The sequence below is a fragment of the Sinohyriopsis cumingii genome, chromosome 2, assembly GCF_028554795.1.
Source record: "Sinohyriopsis cumingii isolate HCF-2022 chromosome 2, ASM2855479v2, whole genome shotgun sequence".
In the NCBI taxonomy this organism is placed as follows: domain Eukaryota; kingdom Metazoa; phylum Mollusca; class Bivalvia; order Unionida; family Unionidae; genus Sinohyriopsis; species Sinohyriopsis cumingii.
In genome coordinates this window covers 91169058-91189600 of record NC_142962.1, presented here as the reverse complement: position 1 = coordinate 91189600, position 20543 = coordinate 91169058, and the positions used below count along the sequence as shown (strand labels likewise).

The 20543-nt window shown below is 39.7% G+C and overlaps 1 protein-coding gene across 5 annotated transcripts in view; it reads left to right on the top strand.

Moving 5' to 3' along the window:
- LOC149805357 (uncharacterized) overlaps positions 1 to 20543 on the top strand; it is a 133506-nt gene that overhangs the window by 2845 nt on the left and 110118 nt on the right. For 4 of the 5 annotated variants that reach the window (XM_089949637.1, XM_089949644.1, XM_089949629.1 and 1 more), the window contains exon 1: positions 16618 to 17906. The exons of the other annotated variant lie outside the window; for it this stretch is intronic. In XM_089949637.1, the coding sequence (XP_089805763.1) occupies positions 17693 to 17906 (214 nt within the window). In that variant the 5' untranslated portion in view covers positions 16618 to 17692. Of the gene's footprint in view, positions 1 to 16617; positions 17907 to 20543 lie in introns of those variants that run through there. 5 annotated transcript variants of the gene reach the window in all.

The window sequence follows — 20543 nt, the reverse complement described above, 5'->3', positions numbered from 1 at the left end:
TTGAATGTAGGGCCGTCATGAGTGGGAATGAACCCAACACGCACTCATGATTAAAAAGTTGGAATTCAGTTGCGATTGAACGCACCAGGTGTCAACCCAAGCAGTATGTAACGTCCGCTACGATTGGTCGGCAGCGATGACGTCACATTAAGACACCTGGTTTTTTGACGGTGGAAATGGTTCCACATCTCCGTCAGTGTACGATGTCTGAGAGAGGCAAGGAGTCAAGGAACTCGGCAAGTCAGCCATGGATATTGTGTACTCCCAGAAACGCCAGCCCGTACTTATTTCAAATCTAGTCCAGTTATGCTAATGGACAATAAAAATACCAATAATATGTTAGCCACCTGTGCAATTAGATCAAATCCAGCAAGTCTAAAAAAAAATCATACTTCTTAACAAATCTATCTAATTCTAGTACACAGTGTACATAATAAATGTCCTAATTGTCATATTTAACTAATATGTCTAAGCGACATATGAAAAGTTTAGTCATTATTAGGTCATAAGAAATTTTAAGTTTCGATGTGGCAGTCCAAAAGATCAAGTTTGTGTAAATATAGTTGTATCAAAATGGGATACCAAGCCAAAATGGTTCCCTAAATATAAAAGGCAATTCAAGCCCTTAGAATGGCTATTTTGGGGGCTAGAAGGTTATACGGCGGTCCTCTGCAATCTTGACCTTTTTCCGCACTTCGTCTATCTTGTCCTTTAACTTGCGGGAAAGCGTATTGGTGCAGGTAGTACTGCGTGAGTATACCGACCCCGTAATACCATTGGGCAGGATTTGGCTTGTAGGTTTCCAAAGATTTATAGGCAATGTATTTCACAGCATTAGTGAAATGTCCTGCTTTCTTTACATCTTCCATCGCTGGTGCTAGGCCCATTTCTTTGTACTTATTGATTAGGGGGTCAGTTTTCTCTTCTTCTTCCTCCGCTTCTATGTCTATTTCTTCCTCTTCGCTCTCATCGTTTGCGGTGTAAGATTCTTCTCGACTGTCGTTGGAAGTTGAAGACATGTCCATGTCAGCTACAACTGTGTCCTCTGTTTCACTCGTGGTTTCATGCTCTAGTGGAGTTGCCTGTATTACAGGAGTATGTGCTACAATTCTCGCAAAAGTCTCCTGTGATGTTTGTTGCAGTCCAGCTGCGACATTAGTCCGGGACCCATGTTGTTGTACCACTCTTTCCGGATTAGTTTTTTTGGTTGGTACTGTCGGCTATTGGCTGCTAATTGTCTGTTGAGTCGACCTAGGTGGGCTGCATACTGGCTGAGTCTGCACTGACTGCTCCCTCTGCTGTTGCATATTCCTTCCACCACGGCGACTCCTGGGCCTTATTCGTTTATCTTCTTTATTCTCCCAGATTAAGAGAAGCGTTGTTCTACTTTGTTGGGCTCTTAAACTCCAACCGGAAGCAACAAATTGGCTGATGCCTTTTATTGCGTTCAACGCCTTGGGGTGGGTGGGGGTATTAATTCAATCGCCAGCTCCATTGTATGTATTACCTCTTGCTCTGTTCGCTGCAGACTGGAATGAGGGAATGAATGGAATGAGGCGCGAACGAGGTGGGTAAGTTAAATTAACGTCGATTTCGCCCGTTAGGGCATGTTCGACGGTTTACGTCGAACATGCCCTAACGGGCGAAATCGACGTTAATTTAACTTACCCACCTCATTCGCGCCTCATTCCATTCATTCCCTCATTCCAGTCTGCACAGCTGGATGTTTAATTACTCCTTGGGGAAGGAATTGGTGCCTCATCCCCCAGGCATGTATGTGTTCAAAGAACACTGATTAATTTGGCCATCAGATCGTGGGACTAGTTAGTCCCTAACGACCTGAATGTAGGGCCGTCATGAGTGGGAACGAACCCAACACGCACTCATGATTAAAAGTTGGAATTCAGTGTCAACCCAAGCAGCATGTAACGTCCGCTACGATTGGTCGGCAGCGATGACGTCACATTAGGACACCTGTTGTTTTTTTTTTTGGACGGGTGGAAATGGTCTCACATTCCGTCAAGGTACGATGTCCAAGAGAGGCCAGGAAGCAAGGGAATCGGAAAGGCAGCCATGAATGTCGTGTATTCCCAGAAACGCCAGCCCGTACTTACTTCAAATCTAGTCCAGCTATGCTAATGGACAATAAAAAATACCAATAATGTGTTAGCCACCTGTGCAATTGTTCAAATCGAATAAGTCATAATTTTTAAAAAAAATGATCCATTAATGAGTTAGAATTTAGTGTACAAAGTGTGCATTCAATAAGCTAATTAAATACCAATCAGTATAGTCAAAATGACTTGTAAATAATTTGTATCATGCATAATAATTTAAGAACAATACTTTTGATGGCGGTATCCAAAACGGGTCAGATTAGGTTTTGTGAAAATAGAGATATTATCAAATTGGTTCTCTAGCCAAAATGAGAACCGAATACATTCAACCAGTCAATGTGTTTGTTGCTCGACCTTTTCAAATCGAGATCAGTAACGTCGTCCAGGCAGGCCCGGAAATGGTCTCCACTGCTGTTTCATCAGTCATGACGACTTTTTGGCATCAGCGTTAATACTGTGCTTTTAATAACCGGTCACTTGTAATCGTTCTTTCTTGTTTATTCGGGTTCTAAGGCTGGGTAGCCGGGATTCCGTGGACTGCAGCCCGTATATGTGGCCGCGCTCCTTTTTTTTTTTCTATTTTAATGGTTAGTCATGGCCCAAGTGCTGCATGCTTTATCCACACTCTCCTTCCTCCTTTTCTTTAGTGACGGGCGCTCCGGAGTTGACTGGCTTCACTCTTCCAGTCTTCACTTTGAGGGATAGTAAAGACTTCCCTCTCTCTTCTCCTATGCCACACGTGTGGATGCTGTGGCCTCCTTATTTCTTCTTGCCAGTTTTCAGTCTGGTGAACCACTGGTCGTTGTACTGGTGGGAGAGGTTGTGGCTGTGGTTGACGTTGTTGTGGTGCTGATACTGTCTGCGGAGGCGTCCTCGCCTCAGGTTTCACCTCACACACAGGTCTCATGATAAGGTGAGGCAAAATTGTTCTTTTCTTTTACTCTTCTTCTTTCTTCTTCTTTTCCTTTTCCTCCTCTTCTATTCTGGCTTCCTCTTGTATCGCCTCCATGACCAGCTCATCTTATAAACGTGTGTCATACTCCAGGTGCATTTGGAGCTCCATTAACTTTGCTGTTCTGTTACTCATCTTCAGTGTTGATCATTCAACGACGGGTAGCCAGACTGATTGATTGATTACTTGGATTATAGAGGCGTTAGCGCGGAGTGCATGTGCCTCTGGTTTATTCCTGTACAGCAGGATGCTAATTGTTCCTGGGGAAAGGAATTGGAATCACATCCCCCAGGCGTGTATGCACTCAAGGAGTGCTGATATTAAGCCGTCAGTTAGTGAGACATATTGTCCCATGCTATCTGAATGGTGGTCTGTCATGGGTGGGAATGGACCCACCACGCACTCATGTTTAAGTAAGCTACTACCAAATGTGTGGATGAGTGGGATTAGAACCGACACTCACTCATGATTTTTATTGGTAAAAATTAATGCGCGCATTGCACGCTGTTAACTAATGTCCGGCCTTGGCATGAAAGGAGGTGGGCGGGAGGGCAGGCGCCGATCCACAGGAAGGTGTCCATTGAAAAGTCCAGGTTGTTGATCTAAAGTTGTCGTCGTGCACGAATTTTTGAATTTAAAATGTTTGGGCTTAATTCCGAAAGGTTCTGAATATTTACTGAATTGAGAGAGGCTCTGTGCTACTTAATGCTTTTAGTAATGAGAGAGGAAACATGGAAGGGTTTGAGAGTGTTAGTAGCAGGTAGATGAGAGTTTTGTGGAATATATATTCCCCCCCCCCATTTATGTTCCTAGTTGCCTTATTTATACTGTGTTTTTTTTATTTGTTTTTATTTCCAGGCTAAATCTATTTTGTTAAGACAGATATCCCTGCCGAATACTCGGGTCGCTAAGACATATCAAGGACATCTGATCTTATATGTTCCTAATTTTAATATTTTTTTTTATTAGCCTGCCTCCTACTTTATTTTTATTATTTTTCTATCTTGTGGATAAAGTTATTGATATAGGGTTATTTTATTTTCAGGCTAAATCTATTTAGATAACAGTTGATATTAGCTGGTTGTGGTCCTAAGAGTTTACCAAAACTGGCAGCTATTTTTGTTTTTCCTGTCATTATACGATTGATTCATTTTTGGTCTACCCCTTTAACTTTTGGGTGGTTTAATGGTCCTGTTGACTGTTTTGAGAATGGGGTAAAGGTTTCTTACTTTGAGGGTGGAGTTCCAATGATCCTGCCTTTTGTTTTCAATATAGGTTTTTGTGAAGCTTTGTGCTTCCGTAATGCTATATTTAAGTGGGGCAGGATAGGGGTCTCCTAACTTGTTTTTGGCGGCTTGGTCAGCTTGTTCATTGCCAGGAATTCCTATGTGCGAAGGAATCCACATGAATTCGAATATCTGAGCTTTTGTGGATAGTTCTCTAAGAGCATAGTAGGTCTCTTGATTTAGTGTTATGAGATTTTATTGCGTTTATTACACTAAGGGAGTCGCTGATAATTACGGATTTTTGGATATTGTTTTCTTTAATCCATTGTAACAATTCAATAATTGACCAGAACTTGGTAGTGAATATAGAGCAATGATCTGGCAGTCTTGTTCCCATTTGGATACCATATTCGGGGATAACTACTGCAGCTGCTGTTCAGGGAGGTTCAGCTGTTTTTTTATTTATTTATCCGTCTGTGAATATTTTTACGAAACCAGTGTAGGTGTCCTGAATATCCTTTGCAATTATAGATTTTAGCATAATTTCTTGTTCCAATTGTTCCCGTATTCGATTGCTTTGGTGTTTATCCTTGGTTTGGGTTGTAGACATGATGTTGGGTCAGGTGGTTTTGTGAATTCCTCCTGTTGTTCTAGGATTGGCAAGGATCTTTTAAGTCGTATGATTTGTTTTCCACCTGGAGGGTGTGGAACTAGTTTCTGACTAAATTTGGTGTTACATTTGTCAATGGCAATTTTGGTGGGATGTATATTGGGGTGTTTGGCCAATCGTATTGCATATCTGAGTAGCATTTCCTGTCTTCTCAAATTTAGTGGAAGTTCTCCGGTGAGTATTTGGAGTTCGTCCGTTGAGGTTGAGGGAAGGGTGCCGGTGCATACGATTAAGGCATCAAGTGTGTTCAGGAGTGTTTGATTTGCAGAGTTATAAACTTGGCAAACATAGTCTAGCTTCGATCTGATGAGTGCTCTATAGATTGTGAGCATAGTTTCCTGATTGGATCCCCATGTGGTGCCATTGAGGTTTCTTAAGATGTTCATGTCTTTGTTACAACTTTGTATTAAGAGATCAATATGGTGTGTCAAGGACAATTGGTTATCAAAATGCATACCTAGGAACCTTACCACTTTAACATATTTGATGATTTGATTTTGGATATAGAGGTTAGAGAGAGTTGGATGATTTATTCGTTTTGGGGAGAAAATTATAGCTACAGTTTTTTCATGTGAAATTTTAAATCCCCATTTATCCGCCCATTTTCATATGTTATCTAAACTTTGCTGGATTTCATACATGACTAGATTGCTGGCGGGATTTCCTGCTCACCAGATGCCGCTATCGTCGACGAATTGCGAGATATTAACTTGTTTTTTGAGGCAAGGTCAAGGTCAAGGTCGTTGATCATAATGTTGAAGAGCGTGGGGCTGAGCACGCTCCCTTGTGAAGTGCCGTTTTCAGGGGAGTATTCCTTTGAGTGAGTGTTCCCTACATGGTGAGAATTTTACGACCTGATAGAAAGTTTTAAATCCAGTTAAACATGCGCCCAGTAATGCCAAAATGGTTAAGTTTCGCAATCAATCCTTTAGTCCAAACTAGGTCAAAGGCTTTTTCGAAGTCAAGGAAGACGGCTATGAGGTGTCTGTCTGTTTTCCTCTTCGAGTTGAAAGCCAGTTTGATATCTGCTTCTAACCTTAGTAATTGGTCAGTGGTGGAGCGCTTGTTTCGAAAGCCACATTGGTTTTCTGATAGTAGGTTATTGCTTCCGAGATGGTGTTTTAATCTTTTTGGAAGTATAGTTTCCATAAGCTTGCAGATATTATTGGTGAATGAGATGGGTCGGTACGAATTTATATTACTTGGGTCTTTGCCAGGTTTAGGGATGGGGATAACAATGGCGTGTTTCCAGCTTTCATGCATTTTTCCACTAAACCAGATTAAATTGAATAGTTTGAGCATGGTTGTTGTTATATTATAGGGGAGGTTTTTATAAATTTCATAGGCAATTTGATCTTTTCCAGGGGATGTTTCTTTCTTTTTCCCTAATGCTATCTCCCATTCATACAAGGCGATTTTGCTATTTAAATCGGAGTTCTTGGTTCCCATGTCTTTGAAAAGGTGCTGATGAGTTTTCTACTTTACATCTATGTTCTTGAAAGTTTTGTGTATGGTTCGTTTTGCTGCTCAGTCAGTGAAGTGATTGGCGAGCATGTTAGCTTTGTCTTGATTGGTTCTAGCGCCCCTCAATTTAGGGGTTAAAATGGTTGTTTTTCCCCTGATCGTTTTAATCTTATCCCAGACTTGTTTAGAGTTGGATTTTAAGTTTAGTTTGGAGCAGAAATATTGCCATGATTTTTCCCTAGCTTGCTTTATAGCTATTTTAAGTTGCGTTTTTTTTTTCTCTTTCTCTATAATGGAAATTTTTTTTGGAGTTTTCTGTATGCTTAAATTTATTTAGGGCTCTTTGTTATCTTTATGTGCTTTTTGGCATCGGTCGTTCCACCAGGATACTGATTGTTTAGTTTGTGTATTGGCGGTTTTTGGAATACTTAATTTGGCTGCATCTTGAATAGTTTTAATTATATTATCATAAAAGAGATTAATATGTGCATTTTTTAAATCCTTGGTATTATTGTTTATTAAGATTTTTCTAAATTTATCCCAATCTGCTTTATCATATTTCCATCTAGGTGGAGCTTCAAGGGGGTTATGTTGTATTGACATTTTGATAGTAATGATAATGGGGAAGTGGTCAATTAGTTAGTTGTGCTAGTTTGGGGGTGAATATGATAAGGTCAATAGCTGAGATGGAACCATCCTCCGGATTTAATCTGTTGTTGGATCCGTCATTGAGCATGATCATATTGGACTCAGCTGTCCATTCTTCTACCAATTTGCCCCTTCTATCTATCTTATCCCCCCCCAATTCATTATGAGCATTGAAGTCGCCACAGATGATAAAGTTGTTTGTTAAGATTTGGGAGAATTTGGGATAAGAATATATGTTGGCTGGTTTATCACTGCCTCCTGGGTCATATATGCTAACAATCTGAATATTTGTTGAACCAGTGTTTACAAGGATTGATTGCATTTCAAGGGTGGAGTTATTTTCGTTGGACGTAGGAACTGTTAAGAGTTTCTGAGTGGGGATGGTTTAAAGTAGAAATATTGCCAGGCCTCCTCCTTTCTTCCCTTTGGTGCGATGTTTAAATACGCCTGGGGAGTACCCTGGTATTTAGGTAGGCTTATATGGTTTTTGGATAGATGGGTTTCTTGTGGGACAATAATAACCGGTTTGTTATTAGCATGGTTGCGATTATATAATAGTTCCGGGACGTTTTTTGTTAATCCCCTACAGTTCCATTGCCAAATTATACGGTCTTTTTTGTTTGTGCTATCGAGTGTGAGTGCTGGATTCTACTGTTGTGATTGGATCCTGGGGAGTGATAGAGTGGTGTGGAAGTGGCTTGAGAGGATTGTGTTTAGTTTAGTGACTATTGTTTCTAATGTCGGTGGTTTAGTGTTGTCTAATTTTGCTAGTTCTTGAAGTAGCTCTATGCACATCGGCCATGTGACTGGTATCATTGTTCTGGGTGTTTATTTTTCCAGGATTGTCAGAGTGACTGCGGTGTTCATTTGTTTCCCCTTGTTTAGAGGTTGTATATTTTGTAGTGTTTGATTTTGGGGGTGGCTTTCTATTATTCCTGGTGGGATTTCGGTTACTGGGTGTGGTACTAGCTTTAGATGTTTTGAATTGATTATTCGTATTTCTTTTAACCTCAGGTAATTTTGATGGTGAATTGTTTACTGTATTGTATGCTGCTATATATGTTAGGTGTTTTGCATTCATGAGATCAATTATCAGTTTCTCTTTGATGGTGTGGGGGCATTCTGCTGCTCTGGAGTAGTGATGTTCGCGGCAGTTGGGGCACTTAATAATTTGAATTCGGCAAGTACCCCTGTGTTGACCACCGCAGTGTTCGCATCTAGGTTTGTAACGGCATTTGAGGGCGTAGTGTACCCAATGTTGGCATTTATTGCAGAACCTGGATTTGTTGATAAAGGGTTCCAGTCTGTGGCGTACCCCGTATGGCCCTAACTTAACCATGGTGGGGTGGGGTTCAATGTATTATATTACTGCTTTTGATGTGGGTTGCCCTTTAAGAATTTTGAGGCGATAGACTTTTTTGACCTTAGTTCCATGTTCCGGAAGTCATTATTTAAGTCTTTGTTAGGGCCTGTTAGTGTTAAGACGGCTTTAAAGATTTTTGTTTGGGTTTGTTTAGTGGGTTCTTGGTTGGTTTTTAAGTTATTTTGTGGCATGGGGGTGAGTTTGTGTTTGGAGTTGCAAGGGAGGGTGTGTTTTTTTTGGATTTTGAAATGCCTATCTATTTTGACTTTGATGTGCCCTACGTTTTCTGTTTTAAGAACTTTTCAACCTGGTCGAGGGTACTGCATTGTATGATTAAGTAGTTGGCTTTAGGTCTAATTAGGTTGATCTGCCCCTAGTGTGCTCTAGCTAAGGCTCATGCGACACTTGTGGAACTTAAATAGTGAAGCTGACTGTTTTTGACGCAAATAAAAAAGTGTGTGTTCAAGCGAGTGGTATTGTGGTTTTGCTTGATGGGAGGGGGTGTATTATGAGTTATTTGCCTTTTGGAACTTGGATGTTGCTCCCTTCCCTTTTGAGTTCCCTGAGGGGCCTGGAATTTGGTTGTAGTGTGTTATTTCCCTTTGTTTGGTTGCTTCCCCTGCTGAGATCTCCGAGGGGCCGGGAATTTGACTATTGTGAATTACCTCTTTTTGCTGGGGGGGGGGAGTGTGCTTCATGTTTAGTAGTGCTAGTTTGTTTGGTTGTTTTAGTGGTTTGGGTTTTTTATATAGAATTTTGATGATTTAACATTGCTGGGGGTGTCGTATTTTGATTGGCTGTTGCTTTAACTGATTTGTCAGAATTTGGTTGTTGTTGAGGTGAGTCGCAAACTTGGGGGGTGGGAGGTCATGGTTTATTTTGAGTCTAATTGGTAATTTAGCTTGTGTTCGAGCATTTTGAATGGTGGTTGCGGGGTTGTTGTTTGGTTTAAGTTTTGGTCTAAATATGGGGAGCTAGTGGTAAAATTTCCTTCCATGAATTTGGTCAATTCAGACAGTGACATGGGGAGGGTGTCATCCAGTTCCTCATATTCTATCGATATGTTGGGGTCCTTAAAGAAGACCGGGGATATTGTATAATCATGGCTTTGTTTGGTAGGTGTTACTAGTTCCGGTCTGGCGGGGGACCTAATCGTGCAATGTAGAGTTTTTTCAACTATAAATTTGATTGATGGGCTCTTATTCATGTTAATTGAACCTGTGCTTATGGGGTGGGGAGGGGGTGGGAGGCTAGTGTGTCCCTGTGGTTGAGTTTGGGGATTGCATTTGGCCATAAACTTGGTGAGGGAGTTTTTCCTCCTAGCTAAGTTGTGCCTTTGGTTTAAAGAAACTTTGTTTATGCCAGTGATTTGAGACATTTTAAGTTGCAAGGCTTGAGTTAATGTTACCCTGTTATTGACTGAATGAATATAATAAATTATAGTCGCCTAAGCAAACTAAGTGCTTTTGCGAATTGTTAATTCCTGATGACCAGGATATTTAATTGATCGGGGTTGTGGGAATGGAGTCGCTACAATTCCGCGTTTATGTGTGATTGTCACACTTCTTAATTAGTCTGTCTGGAAGTGGCAACGGTGCAAAGGTATCCAGGAACGGCGCACAAACCAAAACAAACAATTTCCAATCCACCAACTAATAAGAGCGTTTTATTAAGTTCAATTAGCATTACCAATATTCCCAATAAAAAGAATTAACTTTTTTGTTGTGAATTCAGCCTTCAATTAGATTTATTCAATCTTGGTTACATATTACAAATTAAGTTGGGGGCCCCTAGTGGCCGAGCGGTCTAAAGCGCTGTCCGTTACGGACCACTGCCATCTCACCTCTGTCTGCGTGGGTTCGAGTCTCGGATTCGGCTAATGTGGGTAGGTGAGAAAGCTTGAAAGTAGCTTCTCGTGGGTCGGTGGTTCTTTCCGGGGTTTTCCCGGGTTCTTCCTCCACCATTAATACTGGCCGCCATGTAAAGCCTATCGTGTGCTGAAAAATGGCGCTAAACCCTGCAACAACAACAACAAATTAAGTTTCTACCAGAGTATTAAATACACCATTTGCTAAAAACTAAATCGGATTGAAAATTGAAAAACTCGGTTCGTACTCTTACGCGGTAGAACCAGGTTTGTAAACCCGAATCTGATTGGCAATTTAATCCTTTGATTGATTTCTAAATTGGTGATATAAGGTATGTAAACTTCAGTTTGATTGGAAGTTGAAACTTTTGGCATTTTTTTTCTTTCTACTTGGACTAACTCAAACATACTAACTATGCAAGACTGCATCTGATTGGAGGTTGAATTCTTTGGCTGGTTTTGCAACTTGTAAGGTTCGTATACTAACTAAAATTTGATTGGTAGTTTAAAAGAAGCTTTGTTTATGCCAGTGAGCACGCACTAATAGCCCTAACACGCCAGGACGTATTTTATTTCAAATAAAGTCCAGTTGTGCTAGTGGACAATAAATAGACCCAACAATGTCTAAGCCACCTTTGTAATTCTGCCAAATTATTTGAGTTTCAGAATTTTCCTATATCTTAAGATGTTTGAAAAATTCTAGTACATAGTGTACATTAAAATTCCCTGTTTTTTGTGTGTACTGCTATGTCTAAGCGACGTTAAAAAAAATTGTAGTCTCTATTAGGTGGAGTTAATTTTGAAGCGGTGGATAAAGGATCAGATCAGTGTATTGGTACTATCGAGTGGTAATTCCGAGCCAAAGAGAGAGGCCAAACATCATGAGCATGTTGATCCACAATGCTTGTGTTGCTGTCAGTTGTTATAACCATGGTCACATATCTCATAATAATAACTGTATCCTAGGAATGCGGTGATACTGGTGATGGCATCGAAATGTTCACCGTGATGATAGACGTGAATGTATTTTCCGTCTTTGAAGGTCCGCGCACTTCTTGAGGTTGCACTTTCAAGGTGTAGCGTGGAGCCAAGACGTCTTACAATGTTTGCATTTCAGGAATGCCACAGGATGTGTCTTTGGATAGCCCTGCTTGCTGTAACAGGAGTTCTGCTTCTCATTGTTGTTTGGCACGATTCGATTTTTGAATAGTTTGCCAAGCTCTTTTCCATTGTACCGTTTAGTTCTTGTCAGCATATGTTCGTCCCACCACGATGGCACGGGCTAAACACATCTGGCCTTGAGGGTTGTTAATTCGGGCTAGGCTACGCTTGATCCTACGAAGGTCGTCAACCAATAACACTTTTCTGCGTTGTCCCTTTGGGGAGAGACACGTGGGTCATGAATAATGTGGCTTTTCCATCGGTGATGTGAAACTTGTCGTTGGATTGTTGCACGTGTTGAATCTTGTCGATGACTTTGGAAGGTGTCAGTTCTGCTGAGCTGCTAAACTCGATCCAAACGGGGGACTTCAGACTGTCGTGATCAATGGAAAGTCTCATGCGATCGTCTTCTTTGGGTTCACATTGTCGTTTCAGTGTGGTTAACAAAGAATCCCACACCTCGGTGATTTAGCCCTCTGCTTTCTTCAGCGGTACGTTGGACATGAAATCTTTAAACTTCACCGTGTAGGTGTAAGCTGTCGTTCTAAATTTTCTAGATGAGCGCTTTTCCGTCTCTCAAATGTGGTAGTAATTTTCAGGGTTTACTAATGGTGGTGAGCATTGGCTGGGTGTAGGCTCTCTGGATCTGGAGTCTGGCTCACTCATGCCATCTTAAAAATCACAGGCATAAATTTGTGCCAAGACTTCAGCTATTGTATGATGCGATAAATCATGTTTCTGCCTTACTTTCTTCTTCTTTCTCCACGACATTATGCGATCATTTCATCTTGATTGCGAAAGTTTTCTTCAGACAAACTACAGACTACTCCCCCTCCTTTCGAGATAAAAGGCAAGATACTTGCTATATCTGTAAGAAGAAAGGGCACTGGACTACAGAGTGTCCAGACCGTCAAAAAAGCATGACAGGTGTCAGAAGAGACAAAAGTCAAGATACCTGTTATCATTGTCAAGAGAAAGGACATTGGTCTTCAAAATGCCCTAAGAAACAACAGGATCAAGAGGAAGAGAGGGGTTCCGAACAGGAAGAAGAGGTACCCTCCCCAAAAGAAAAACCCAAACACGTGCAGAAAGAGAAAAAAGAGAACAAAAGAAGAAGAGGAGAAAGTGAAGAAGAAGAGGAGAAAATAACTGTGAAAGTAAAGAAATTATAAAAAAAAACAGAGAGTGAACAAAGACACAGAAGAAGTCTATGAACTTTTTAAAGTGTTGTGTTGTGTTGTGACTTGGATTGTAAAGTTTGTACCAGAATAGACCAGGCAGAAAACGTAAGTATCACTTGGTTTTGATTTTTTAGAATATGGACCAACACTCACGCGCTCACTCACTCACACACGTACATCATGGGTAAAAAAAAGGGCTTTTGAGGTTTAATTGATTTTGGCAATTGAAATACTATCTTTTCTCGAGAGAAGTGGGTGGCCCTGAAAAGGTCCGTTGGGCGTTTGTTTTTAAAAAAATACTCAGGAACGGAACGTAATCATCTTTAACTGCCTTAAGCCTTTGCCACGGCCTAGGGCTACTTCTATACTGGCTCCTGTCAATAAATTGGTATAAATCACTAGAGGTGGTATCGCAGGCGTAGTAACAGGGCTGTGTTGTTTGGCTCTTGAAGGTCTTTTTCTCTTGGTCGTAATAAAGAAGTCTGATACATTTGTTTCAAACTCATTAACTCTGCTAAATTGCCTAAGAGTACCGTTACCGTTTGCCTTTCAATGGTCTACTTCTCTCGTAGACCTTGTTTCTTCTCCGCTGCTTCATCCTGTCGTTTCTTCTAAGTCTTAACCAACTAAATGTGTTGCGATGAGGCTATGAGGTGTCAGCATAGTAGAAACGTCTACTCTCGTGTCGTCAGTGCTGTTCCGTACAGACTTATGTCAGATCATCATGGACAATTATCCGGATCACCAATACGAGCGTTTGGAAAAGAAGAATTTATGTGGAGAGACAAGGCTGTTTGAAGAGAGTTCTCATCTACGGTCCATAAGTTAGAAGAAGTTTGAGGAAGAGAAGAAGGCCTATGGGTTGCCTTCTATGTTAACGGAATGATGTTAACATAAACCCAAAGGCCCTTTTCAGGGCCACTCATATGCCTCGAAAAGATTTGCTTTCTTGCCTAAATTTTTTTAAAAGTTAGTTGTATAGTTGTTTATATATATATGTTGTCTGTTGTATGTGTTATCTCTGTCTCTGTCCTGCCAGTCCCGTTCCCGCCAAGCGTTCTAGTTTTTTTTCCCGCTGCTTGGTCGATTGAGGTCAGCTCCTTGCAACATAGTTACCCATCCTCAGTACTGTGATGTCACCTTACCCCTTCCATTCCTGTTGTCCGTATATAACTCCAACCTTTTGTCCGTATACAGGCCCAAGAACTTTTTGACTAGGTTTTCCGTTGTCCGTATAAATCTTGTCCGTATACAGGTCGGGGGTGGGGGGTGGTCTGTAATGTATTTTTCCATTGTTCGTGTATCGCCCCCCCCCCCCCACTACTCGTCTGGAAAATATTCTAATCGCTGCTTCGCCTACCCGGAAAGTCATCTCGACATGATGTCTTCGCCCAGCAACTTTTTATGGTGTCTATCTTGAAGATCTTGTTATCACTACTCCAAAAGGATGGTCACATAGTCATGTGGTTTTCACCAAAAGATATCTTATAATATCTAGTTGGTCGTAAATGAAAATGCTGCCAGTCTGTCAATCAATATGGCTGCCACAGTGGCCCTTTTGAAAATCTTGTTATCGATGAAAAATATCAGAGATAGTGTTGACGCTTACCAGTTACAATGAAGAAACCTTCTTGCGTTAGATTCCCCGAAAATTCTTTTCGGCCAGTACACTGTAAATCCTTTCGAAAGAATCTTGTTTTATGCTAATACATTTTGTTGCATTATCTAAAACGTCTGTTAGATGGTGTGGTCTAACAATAATGTGCATTTAAATTTATTTACTTCTAGGGCATATGGTTGATTCTAGTTTGACTGCGTCGCACCTGCGATCAATATGTCCATGGAGAGAGAGAGAGAGAGAGAGAGAGAAAGAGAAAGGGCGAGTTATTATTGGTCAGTCCGACACTTCTCGTCCATTTTTAATTACATTTAGCTGATAAGATAAATAGAAAACAAGAAAGCAACTGGAAGATTTCCATTTAGAATTCAGTACATTTTTTAAATAAAGCTTTGTTTACCCGACCCAACACTATCACAAATTAGTGACCATAGGTCCGTAATCTTCTCATGTGTTTGTTGTATACTTGCCATGACTAGGTAAACAGTAAGTATACTCAAAGACTTTAAAGTATAACTGCAATTAAAGCAAGTATATATATAACTTTTAACCTCTCTCTGGGTCCCCGGTGATTCAACGAAAAATAATATTCCTAAACCATAAGGACAAGTAGCTATATCGAGTTTTGCAAATTTCCATGCAACCGTTTATGAATAACCATTGTCACATACAGACGGATGGACATACGCATGAGTTGTTTACCGAACTACACCATTTTTGTGTGTGGTGTTATCCTCGTATTACGGACTATCAGATATTCATGACAGTTCAAAATGAAATTTAGGACGTGTGAGAGTCGTTACAAACAACTTTAACCCCAAAAATATAAAAACATTAAAGGTAGACAAAGTTTTTAGAATACCACAGGTATTAAGTTTACAACGGATTGTCTCAGACCTCACCGATTTTGTCTCATAGACTACGCAATTTTGATTTGTACAAGTTTAATCTCTAAACACTCCTTGCTCAATCCTTTCTTTTTGATGTATTATCTAAGAATTGATGGAGGATTACACTTAATAAATATTGCTTAATCCAAGTTTAAATTAATTTTTAACAAATAAATATGAAATGAAGAGATGGAGAATGTTACGAAATAATCGCATTAAATTTTCAACGGTTTTGTTTACTATGTCCTTTTTCTTTATGTTTTATATTTGTATATAAATATAACCATTTATTTAGCACTATGGATAGCTTGGCAGAAGTAAAATTACATTATTCCCCCCCCCCCCCATATAAACATGTATTACTCAACAAAAGCATTATTTAATTTGTCGCTTGTGCATTTTAAAATGGTTATAATGCTCAATCCTCCATAACCCGGATGTATTTGCACAACTCATTACTAGTGTAACGATTCCGACAAATCTGTTAATTAGATTGATACCTGTGAACGATGATTGTTCTTACGGTACACTGGAGCTGATAAACATTCATTGCTTATAAAAAGTCAGGTACAACGTGTAGATTATTAAATACTACATTAAATTATATTAATTATTTCATACTGAAAATTGCTTTAGGAGGACCGATAATCATAAGATAAAACCTGTTTGTTAAGTAGGATAGGCTAGTTTTTCTTCTTATTGTTCGTCCTTTCTCCAGTGATGGGGGGGGGGGAGGGCATATTGCAAAGCATACAGGCTAAATTTTAATTAAGACAAACCAGACACCAGAGACTGTCTTTCGGTGAAAACCCCATGCTAATATGACCTTCCGCTTAGGAGGAGGAGCAATAACATGAGTTTCAAGATGACTTCTTTGGGAGCCATATTGGATGCAGGGTCGACATCCTATACATTTAGGACCAATCAGATATACAAAAATTTCTCTGTGCAAATACGATAGTCCATTCAAGTAGAGTACCAATATAAAGATGTTTAAGATGGCTGCATAGGTGGCCATATTGGGTAGACTTCTGGTGAAAATCCCAATGCAATATCACATTCCATTCAAGAAGAGAAACGATATAAAATGTTTTTAAGATGGGTGCTATTTCGGTCTTACTTGATGTCTGAACAGCACCATTTTCATGTAGAACCATTTGTATAAAGTTACATGGCAGTCCTCCAAGTAGTTTAGGAGGTGATGTGATAACAAACTCGTGCCAACGAACCGACGAACGAACGAAAACAGGCCATCCCATAATTTCTTCTGGTAAATGATGACTAGATCTAAAAATGTCTTTTATTTGACGCAAAAGACTGTTTTCATCACTATCCTAAGTTTATAAAGCAATGACACCATTCCTTAATTCTGGAAGAAAGCAATATATTATAGAGTCACATTATAAAAGATCTGTTAAACTAGAACATATTATCTAAACATTTTGCTACTCAGTGTGAAATATATTTAAACATGCATGATGGGTTATTAAGCTACTAGTGAAATCTTTATTTCATTTAATCGTCGCTGATGGAAGTTGCTACATTATTGGCCAAGTCATTATAATCGGCGATTGTTGCAATATCGGCTGTTGTAAATATGTCCATTAGGGAAAGTGCGGTATACTCATATTTCTCACCAAGCGTTTTATTAGATGTACAGTCTCTGTTGTTAACCATTCCTGCAGACGAATGGCCTTGCCATTTTGTTGCTGCTATCATTTCACATTCTTTCTCTGTTGTTGTCTTTGCACTATCTTAAGGTAACGTAACATATAGATATTTTAGTACGGAGCAACCCTATTGGCCAAATGAGTCAGGGATATATGAGAGATGGAACGTTCGTAGTGAATAGTTTACAGAAATAATGGTTGCGTATTCAGTTCATAGTGGGTGGTGTGTATAAACCGTGGAACATTGGTTTCTTGATGTGTTCACGCTACGTTCGGTATTCTATCTAACAGAAATGAAACGTGTTTCTAACATGTCTGCTAACTGACAGACTAGGGTGATGACGGACGTTCGTGATATAGAAAGAATTCCTCACATAGTTGGATGGAAGTTTGTGTTAGACAGGCTGGAACGAATTGGGTGAAAACATATGTGCTGGTTCTGTGGTCCAACGGACTATATACATTTTGGGGAAGAATATTTACAATTATGAGCTGAACTATTTTCATTTATTGGCAGTTACTACGGTGATTAAGATCGGGTTTCACACATCAGGAACTCCTCCTTCCACCTTTAATTAACATCCATGACTTCAGGCTCTGCAGGACGCTTTACGATGGCCATACTTCTTTCTTTCTGTGAGACGCAACAGTGAAGATAGAGATTAAGAACATCTTCATATTTAGTTATGTCCCTTTTCATCTATTCCTGACCTATGCAGACCTCACCCAAGTCGTATTGAGTTTGAATACACTGTTAGATATGAATTTGTGTTTTGTGCTACCTTATTTAAAAAGAAGATGATTACATGAAGTTAACTCGGATAAAAGACCCTTTTTCTGGTCAGTACATGTTGCGAATATATTAATGAAGACATTCTGCAGTACAACGATTCCTCACGGCTGCCATGTCAAGCAAGACTCAATGGAGTTTTGGTACTTTGGTAGACTGGTGAAACCTGTTAAGGACAACGAGGAGGGACCGGAGTTGGAACGTAAAGCGCCGACCTGGAGCTGCAAATTCAGTGATGATCTGGGTGATCTTGCCAGAAACATGGCAGCTGACACCCCTGCTACACCCGGTGAGCACATTAATGTATCTAATTCAAATAATTGTGGTAGGTACTTCGTAAAGCATGCATATTCACTTCATAATGCCTCTTCTCATTTACCTGTAGTAGACAACAGTGTTATCCCTAGGCGGGAAAGGGTGCTCGTTGCTTGGTAGGGCATTTAATCTTTAATCATAGTAAAAAATAAATCGCTACTATGGGTACCCTTGTAGACGAGAGTAGGCACTTTGGCACTCCGATGGTGTATTTTAGGTAAAAATTTACACTGCGGTGAAAACTAGGGGTTAATGATGCCAGCTGGACGCCTTAATGTATATATTGATTGTTACCATATGCCATGTATTAAACCTTCTGAGGGTAGCCGCCAGTTCGGGCAGAGTGCACCTCAAAAAGAGCTAGGCACCACGAAAACAGGCAGTGGGCAGCTCCCCCCTGAAACAGACCAAACACTGTTGAGCTAATTGATGACTGAAAATGTAGCCCTTATAAACTAATTTATATGTTAATTGATCAAATCGGCTTGATTGAATATTCTCACTAGTGCCTTAGGTACACTTTGTTCTTATACTGCACGCATCTTCGCTGACTTCTATAGCCTCAAATTCCTTTGGCTTAAATCAACAAACTCTGCGCCTGCCCCGAACCTAACATGTATTTTAAAAAAGGAGAGAAAGTAGCAATGATTCATAACGTATTGCCTTGAAGAAAGAAAAAAAAATGCAAGGAGGCCAGGCGCCAACAAATGTTACTGGCATTGGGCTGCCACAAAGTGGCAAACCCAGATTAGTGCTGGATTGGGGCTTGGACTATGCGTTATCTGTGCTTACCTCCCTTGTTTAATTAGGGAAATACCCACATATGTATATCACAATTAACAACAGTTTCATACAACACAAGCTATGTGAATATAACTGCTTTATTATTATTGTTGTTCTTCTTCTTTTATTATTATTATTATTATTATTATTATTATTATTATTATTACTATTATTATTTACGTTTTAATATTTATGCAGGAATAAAATTATATGCAAACGTTCCGCAAAAGAAAAACAGTATTTTCTTTTCTCCTCATTAACTATAAAAGAATATGTATATCTGCAGAAAGTTAAATTCCATAACTGTAATGATGTTTTAAATAATTTAAGTCATTTGAAAAGGGGTCTACACTTTTGACTTAAAATAGTCAACTGATCATTAACAGTCACAAAGTGCATACTCTATCGAAATTCCGAAAGTTCACACTATCGAACTTCGCGGTGTGCAAAATGTATACACAACTTTCCAAAGTGCACACTATTTATCAAACTTCCCAAGGTGCGCGCTTTCTATAGAACTTCCCAACTTGCACATTATCTATCGAACTTCCCAAAGTGTATATTCTCTATCGAATTTCCCAAGTGTATACTCGCTATCGAACTTCCCAATGTGTACTCTCTATCAAACTTTCCAACGTATATACTCTCTATCAAACTTCCCAAAGTGCGTACTCTCTGTCACTACATCCGAGGTGTATACTATCTATCGAACTTCCCAAATAGTATACTATCTATCGAACTTCCCAAATAGCATACTATCTATCGAACTTCCCAAATAGCATACTATCTGTCGAACTTCCCAAATAGCATACTATCTATCGAACTTCCCAAATAGCATACTATCTGTCGAACTTCCCAAATAGCATACTATCTATCGAACCTCCCAAATAGCATACTATATGTCGAACTTCCCAAATAGCATACTATCTATCGAACTTCCCAAATAGCATACTATCTGTCGAACTTCCCAAGTAGCATACTATCTATCCAACTTCCCAAATAGCATACTATCTGTCGAACTTCCCAAATAGCATACTATCTATCGAACTTCCCAAAGTGCATACTCTCAAACATCTCAAAGTGTATACTCTCTATCGAACTTCTCCATGTGCATACCGTCTATCACACTTCCCAAATTGTTTTTTCCGTATCAAATTTCCAAAGGTGTCTACTCTCTCTAAAATTGCCTAAAGTGTATACTCTCTATAAAACACCCGAAAGTATGTACTCTCTATCAAACTTAGCAAAGCGTAAACTGTATGTAAAACTTCCAAAGTTGATACTCTTGATCAAACTTCCTAAAGTGCATACTCGAGATCAAACTTTCCAAAGTGTATACTGGAGATCAAATTTCTCAAAGTGCATACTCGTTATCAAAATGTATACTATCTGTAATACTTTCCGAAGTGTATACTATCCATCAAACTTTCCAGAGTTTATACTAACTAACGACTTTCCCAAATTTCACACTCTCTATCAAACTTTCCAACGCGTATACTATATATCGGACTTCCCAAAGTAGCTTTTCTCTATCACACTTTCCAGACAACGTTCCCTCGAAGCGAATGGTAGACGTGCGCAATAGGCGTGCTGCATTGTGCAAGTATTACGGTGATTTTAGCATTAATGTTGGATTGAATGTTTGGTAATTTTGATCTGCTGCGCAAAGAACAATTCAGCTGCGCGGGGATGTCTGAGCAGCTGCGTGCGCAGCTTAGAGAGAATGTTCTTTCCAAAGTGTATACTATATATCGAACTTCCCAAAGTGCATATTCTCTAACTTCCCATACTGCATACTACCTATCGAACTTTAAATAATGTATATTCT